Source organism: Monopterus albus, unplaced genomic scaffold, assembly GCF_001952655.1.
Source record: "Monopterus albus unplaced genomic scaffold, M_albus_1.0 scaffold129.1, whole genome shotgun sequence".
NCBI lineage: Eukaryota > Metazoa > Chordata > Actinopteri > Synbranchiformes > Synbranchidae > Monopterus > Monopterus albus.
The window spans coordinates 1,942,275-1,949,993 of record NW_018128009.1 but is presented as its reverse complement, the minus strand read 5'-3'; the positions used below and the strand labels follow the sequence as shown (position 1 = coordinate 1,949,993).

At 38.7% G+C, this 7,719-nt stretch overlaps 1 protein-coding gene across 1 annotated transcript; it reads left to right on the top strand.

Annotated features, from left to right (window-relative positions):
- The first annotated feature begins 589 nt into the window (after positions 1-589).
- LOC109967420 (ras-related protein Rab-8A) lies at positions 590-5,686 on the top strand. Its single transcript, XM_020612965.1, has 8 exons — positions 590-838; positions 1,372-1,432; positions 2,707-2,767; positions 3,389-3,466; positions 3,650-3,739; positions 3,884-3,949; positions 4,251-4,301; positions 4,416-5,686. Exons 1-8 carry the CDS (start codon positions 715-717, stop codon positions 4,503-4,505), a joined length of 621 nt encoding a protein of 206 aa, XP_020468621.1. The 5' UTR covers positions 590-714; the 3' UTR covers positions 4,506-5,686.
- The last annotated feature ends 2,033 nt before the right edge of the window (positions 5,687-7,719 follow it).

Genomic DNA, 7,719 nt, shown 5'->3' with positions numbered 1-7,719 from the left:
TTATAACTATGTTTAGGTCTAGGGTTGATTAATAGGCTTGAGTCAAAGATCGCTGCCACACCTCCACCTCGGCCTGTGTTTCAAGGGATGTGACAGTTACTGTGACTAGGTGGAGTGGATTCATTTAGGCTGACATATTCTTCCTGCTGTAACCATGTTTCAGTAAGACACAATAAGTCAATGTGATGTTCACTTATCAAATCATCCACTAACAGAGATTTAGATGAGAGAGGTCTGATATTTAATAGTCCACATTTGATTGTCCTATTACTTTCTACTATAACAAAGAGTGAAAAATTTAAGGGGGTCTGAATACTTCCCGTACCCACTGTAAATCAAGCAGAAAGCTAACGTTACATCAAAAAGGGTGCAGTAGCCTACTCTAGAATCAAGACAGCTTGTAGAAAGCAAATTTTATATAGGCTACTTGTTTAATATTTTTATGTAGCGTTTTCTCCACCGTGCTACTGTTATATCAAAAAATGATGCATTGTTTCTGTCTCTGTTTTCATCATTGCCACTGATTAGAAAACAATCTTAGTCCGGTTGACCACAGACATCAAAACGAGCAAACCCAACAGGATGTCAGTTGACTTCCGGAGCCACGACGACAGCGAAGAGTGACAGTTGTTATGTCCACAAGGCAGCTCTCTGCAGTGACGTCTCTGTCTCTACACCGGGCGGGATATCCGGAGTTGTAAGATAGCTAATAACATGGCGAAGACTTACGATTACTTGTTTAAACTACTTTTAATTGGCGATTCAGGTGTCGGAAAGACCTGTGTGCTATTTAGATTTTCAGAAGATGCCTTCAACTCAACATTTATCTCCACTATAGGTGGGTAGAAGTGTTATTATCTGTACTGTCTCGGTCGAAAATGCTACAGAAGTAGCCCATCCCGTCATGCTAATTTGTTGCTAACTTTTCTGACTAGCACTCATTTTGCATTAGTGGTTAGTCAGGAAGCAGCCCAGCCGGCTTCTTATAGGGGTTTTTCCATTAGCCGCCAATGATATTTTAACCACTAGAGATGCTTGCAAAACACCCGATTGTATGATCAGTATATGTATGTGTCCTACAAAGCTTATGTTAACGTTAGTCAATATTATTTATACCCTAACTGTGCTAAGCTGAGCTAAAAAGCTACAAGGCAGTAACTGAGCTAGCGTTTCCTGACAGTTCCACTTCTACTGTACTTGTACTTCGTGCTCTCCTAGTCGATGTTACATTATTATTCCAATCCGTAATTCTAAGGACACATGCGTTACTTCAACTATCACTAGGATACTGAGTCAGTTTTAGCTTAATACCACCCTTAGCATGTGCTATTCTTAATTTGGGCGAATAATGTGAGTTTTATTTTTCTTCAGGTATTGACTTCAAGATCAGAACAATAGAATTAGATGGGAAGAAGATCAAGCTACAGATATGGTATGAAAGAGCATCAACTACTTCCATGTGGAAGCCTACATGATGAAGTAGTGCATGCAGGAAATTGACCTTCATTGAGGTTATAATGCTCAATTTTGAGAGAAGCATTACTTACTCTCCTAAGAGGTTTTTCTGACATTTAAACTTCTTATAAATGAGTTGGATAAAATATTAGAAAGACCTCTCAGTATAATGTAATACATTTCAACACCATCACAGACTACAGCTTCCAAAGTTAAAAACCTGGCCTTAAAGCTGTGTCTAGTTTTTGCAGGATGTAGTTAACAGACTGACAACTGTGTATGTATAACAGAACAATAACAATAACTGTAACTATGCTCCTTTAAGTGAGTCCAGCATGCAGAGTGGCATGTTTTAAAGTTATGGTGAGGCAGTATCACAAAAAAAAAAACAGTAATTGTGGTGATAAAGAGCCTGTCAATTTTAATAAATGTAATTCATTTAATATAAATAACTAGTTTTACCATCTTCATTATTAATATCTGTATTACACTGTGATAAAAATAAACCACAACTCAACATTTCCTGTTTGAAACTTGCCTCATTTGCCTTCCTCCCTTGACACTGTTGACTTCACCTAGACCACTAATGTGACAACTTTTGTACCAGTGTCCTCAGAAAATACAGATATATCAGAGAAATATTCTGAAGAATTTGCTTAGTTGTTGTTTGGCCAACAGATAAGATCATTATCTGCTTTATTTTTGTGATTTATTTTTTTTGTACAGAGGAAGCCTGTGATATGTTAATTCTTGCACATATATTGGAACCGGGGGAAGCAGATATATCCATTTGTCTTTAATACTTGTAGGAGGAACACATGAGATATTGTCTAAAGAGCAGTTGTATCAACTGTTTCCTGTGACTGCATTCAGCATCTCACAAGTCTTGTCCTTGGCGTCCTCAAAATTGCTGGTTATGCAATTTTCAACATAACTCGCTGACTCTTGCAGCTAGTATGCAGTCTAACAACACCCAACTTGAACATAAGTCAGTCAGGGAGCCAATTATATATTTTAAACTAACAGAGATTTAGTTTCCCCCAGAATCCCAGGCTCTTTGCATAATGCACAGAGATGAAGCTGATATTCTCTTCAAATGTTCTATGAATAAGACAGCAAACAAGTGAATTTTCCTAAAAATGTCAAAGTTTCCTATAAATGATGAGAAAATGTGTTGCTTTATGCAGAGTAATGTGGATTTTTGAGGCTGAGCTCTGTGAGGTAAAGCTAAGAGGTGTGTTTTCTGTGTAGGGATACAGCAGGACAGGAGAGGTTCAGGACCATCACAACAGCCTACTACAGAGGAGCCATGGTAAGTTGTCTTAAAGCTCATAAACTAGTATAGATCATGTCTGAGATTTGAGTTTGCGCCGGTCATCTCAGGTGTGTGTGCTTCAGCTTACATGTTTGTTACAATCACATCCTGCATTGTCATTGCTGTTTTTATATGTACCTGGGAAATTTGAGGTGTGGTTAGTGCATTGTTGTGGTGCTATTGTTAACCTCTCCTTTAGTTCAAGTTTAACTGGATACCCGTGTTTACATATTTGCAATGGTGGGGAAAAGCACATTTGACAGATAATTTCCATAACTGTCTTTAATGAGAATTAAGAGGTATTCATGCTTTGCGTGTCTGCATATCCCCTAAGGTCGAGTGATGTAATTTTCGTCATTTTCCAAAGTCCGCGTGGGTCTGCATGGACTAGATGTTCACATGCAGGCCAAAGGTTTATGTTCGCGTGGATGGTTTGCACAGCAAAAGCCCTGACTGCACATGTACTACAGTGCTTGTAAATCATTGGTGTACACGGATAGAAGGCAGACCCTCGATTTGAAGTATAAAAGGAAACACATATACACGATGAAACACACAAAGTAATTGATTGTCTGGCTGCTCAGTGATCTTGTGTTTTATCCTCTCTGAACTCTCCAGGGAATCATGTTAGTGTATGACATTACCAACGAGAAGTCCTTTGATAACATTAAGAACTGGATACGGAATATAGAAGAGGTAAACTATTTTATATTAGTTAATGTGTCAGTGTGTGTGTTCTCCTTTGTCTGTACAAATCCTGCTGTTCACTTCTTCTGTGTGGACACGAGTGTTTTATTTTGGTATTAATATTTGCATAAATAGGGCACTTTGTTACTGTCAGTTTCCTGTCTGTTCACCATGCCAGTTTATCTTCCACAGCATGCTTCAGCAGACGTGGAAAGGATGGTCCTTGGAAACAAATGTGATGTCAATGACAAGCGGCAAGTGTCCAAGGAAAGAGGAGAGAAGGTGGGATGATAAATTTGACAAATAAATGCTGTGAGAACTTGATTTAAAAAGTACAGTTGAACCTTACTCCTTTGCAGTAATTTTTATTAATTTTTTTGAAACTTTTTTTATACTGACACTGGCTCTCTTGTCTCTTACCATCAGCTGGCACTGGAGTACGGTATCAAGTTCATGGAGACCAGTGCGAAGGCGAACATCAACGTGGAAAATGTGAGTTTTGAGGGGTCCCTGTTCCCTGAAAACTATAATCGGCCAGTCCATGTGTAACACAGGATACAATAATCCGATCAAACCATTAAATTACAATCATATTTAAATTGTAGCCACACATTCTGTTCACTGCAGACACACACACTGTGTGCACATCAAGTCAAACAGTTTCTTATATACAGTTATTGATGTGAAAGAACCAACTTTTTGTGGTTTTGTTGCTTTAATTTAAACCTGAACTCTTCCTTGTCCCAAACCATTGGACCAATCCAGTCATTTGCTAACCTGTGTGTGTCTGCAGGCCTTCTTAACCCTCGCCAGAGACATCAAAGCGAAGATGGACAAGAAGCTGGTAGGAACCTTGACTCTTATTTTTATAAACCTGACAGTATTAGGTGTCTATGTCATCAACCTCTGCTATTTCTTGCTCTTCTCATATGTGTGGTTTCTCACCTGTGTATTTTAGGAGGGCAACAACCCACAGGGCAGCAGTCAAGGGGTAAAGATCACAGAACAGCCCAAGAAGAGCAGTTTCTTCCGCTGCATGCTACTGTGAGAAGACAGGAGTTTCAGCATCCACCGTCGCCTTAACTGTGTCCCCCACTGGACAGAACTGGACAGCACACACTCTGATCTGTCTCTCATCTTCCTCATTCTTTTTCTGAATGCTTGTCCGTTAGGGAAAACAAAGCTTAATCGCTCCCATGGTTTGCCACCGACCTTTCCTTGACACCTGTGGATCTAACTGCTGTGGCCTCCTTTACATGCGTTACCTTTTTTTTTTTTATGTTACTCCTTAGATTGACAGTTTCAACTTAAATTTTATTGACTTTTAAAGACTGGCTCACTGTAAGACCCTAAGAACAATCAAACCTTTACTGCCCATTAGCTTTTTTTTTTTACTTGGGTTGTTTATATTTACATTAATGTCTGATGCCTACTTTTTTTTGTCACCTGTCGTCACTCCATGAAGTCTTTAGTGAGTCCTCATCGCTAAAAGTAGCCCAAATTCTACTTCCAGAACAGGTCTGTTAGTCCAATGGCCTTTCTGATTTTTGATAAACTTAACCTGGTGAATTATGTGACCTACTGTATGTCTCCAAGGTGAGTCCCACTTGAACAGTCCCATTTCAGTGTGGTTTATTTGAACTACATTTGTGTACTGATTGGCTGGCCTAGATTTTTTTATATTCACATTGGGTAAATGCAACATGTAAATATATCATTGAGTATAGAATTTATCATATTAAATGGCAGCACTGGTGCATTTTTACTCAACAGTGGGATTTACAGATCCTCTGCCTTCCTTTTCTACTCATGTCTGTTGATTTCTTAGGCTGAAACATTCCATATATTCTTTCTCTGTACACCTTACTGTGCAATGTAGTATATTTAGAACCCAGATTTGTCTGACTTAAGTATTCACATGGTCATACTAAGGCTGAGTTCTTGTAGGGGCACACAGATTCCCTTTGTAGTTGCTGTCCTCTTCATTTTAGGTATTGCTATTTATTCTTAGGAACAACATCAACAGGTTGGACTAGCAATACCCAACCCTAATACCTGGAGACAACACAGTTACATTGCAGTGGCACAGAAGGAATCGCAGTCATGGTAAAATCATTGTTGTATGCATCTGTATTTCTTCCAGTTGTCAGTTCCAATGGGGAAACATGTACACAACTGTCTTTGGGGCCCTGGATAGGGGCTGTGCTGTAGCAGTATTTATGGAGTGAAACCAGGGATAGCACCAAAATGTCAAAGTGCCCTTTTATGTTCTTACTGAATATGCACTTTTCCTTTTGTCGTTTTTGTTTCTGTTAAAAGTTTTCTTAACATTTGTTGAGTGTGTTTATTGCAAAGAATATGCATGCACAAGTCTCCCATGTATCTGGGCTTCCGAAGCACTGACAAAACCTGTGGTTTAGAAATGTTTCCCTATTTCCAACATTCCCATTAATTAATGTTTCATGTTTTTCAGATGTTTGTGTATTTGCTTCACTATCAATGGGCTTTATGAGCCCCAGCTATCCCCTGCCTACAACCCCACCCTCACTCATTATGGCCTCTCCTCTTTCCAGACATCCCTCCTCTTCCTCTGGCCCAGAATCATGGCCATGTAAACTATGCATTCTGAGTGTGTAGAAAACCTCATAAACAAGCTGTTTATGAGGTTAGAAATGCACAAAGGCTCCTTACTGTTTAATATTTTTGCCACCACTCCAAATTCTGTTGTATTTGCTGAGCTGTCCAGGTGTAAGAATAGGAAGCTAACTGAAAGCTGGGTAAAATTACCTCAGATGTTTTACGATGAGAGCAAATTGTTTCTAGTGTTGTTGAAGTGAGTCTGCAACTGATTATGACTGGGATTTGAATCATAGCTGTCATCTTTGATGGATTTAAAAGTTTCAGCACTATTTTTCATTAAACTACCTAAATAAAAACGCAGTTTTTAGACTTAAGTTTGACTTAAATTTGGTCTTTTGATTGGATTGTAATTGTCGACCATTTTAAACCTGCTGTTTCTCAGTTCATGTGTTCTGCAGTCCTTAACTATGTTCGGATTTCATTGCTGACTATTGATGGCTTTCATGGGGAATAAATGAAATAAGTCAGCAACTGTAAATAAGATTATAATGATTGTACTGTAGTTTCATACATCTTATTGATCTACATCTTTTGTCAACATTGTACTTTTGATGATTTATTAAAAACAAGATTCTTAAAAAATGTTTAGTCATCTTATTCTATTTGTACCATTTATCATCAGAAATGTATGTAAATTCTATATATATACAATACAGTACCATGGCAGTTACGTTAATCATGCTTTGTGGTTTGATATCTGAATCTGACTTATCAGAAAATGTAATGCAGTTAATATTCGTAGCTTGTTTCTATTAATAACTGTGTCTTAAGAACTGACGAGAGACTGTCTTGCATGTTGAAAAGTAACAGTAACAGCAACTAAACCATAAAACAAACTGCAGAACAACTCCTTCCCATCTCCTCTGCTGCATAGGGTCACTACAGAAACTCTAAAGTGTGAACCTTCTCCACTGCATGAATTAAATATTCAGTATTGTTCCCCAAATTACTCAAAATGTAATACCTCAGCATTTCAGCAAGTGAAACAGTTTCCTATATATACAGTGGGGCAAATAAGTATTTGATACACGGCCAATTTTTCAAGTTTTTCCACTTACAGAGAATGGACAGTTCTGTAATGTTCATCGTAGGTACACCTCAACTGTGAGAGAAAGAATCTACAAAAAAAATCCAGAAAATCACATTGTTAGATTTTTTAATTATTTCCATTTTATTGCATGAAATAAGTATTTGATACAATAGAAAAATAGAACTTAATATTTGGTACTGAAACCTTTGTTTACAATTACAAAGGTCAGATGTTTCCTGTAGTTGTTGACCAGGTTTGCACACACTGCAGCAGGGATTTTGGTCCACTCCTCCATACAGGTCTTCTCCAGATCTTTCAGGTTTTGGGGCTGTCGCTGGGCAACACGGAGTTTCAGCTCCCTCCATAGATTTTCTATTGGGTTCAGGTCTGGAGACTGGCTAGGCCACTCCAGGACCTTGAAATGCTTCTTAGAGCCACTCCTTAGTTGCCCTGGCTGTGTGTTTGGGGTCATTGTCATGCTGGAAGACCCAGCCATGACCCATCTTCAATGCTCTTACTGAGGGAAGGAGGTTGTTGCCCAAAATCTCACGATACATGGCCCCATCCATCCTCTCCTCAATACGGTGCAGTC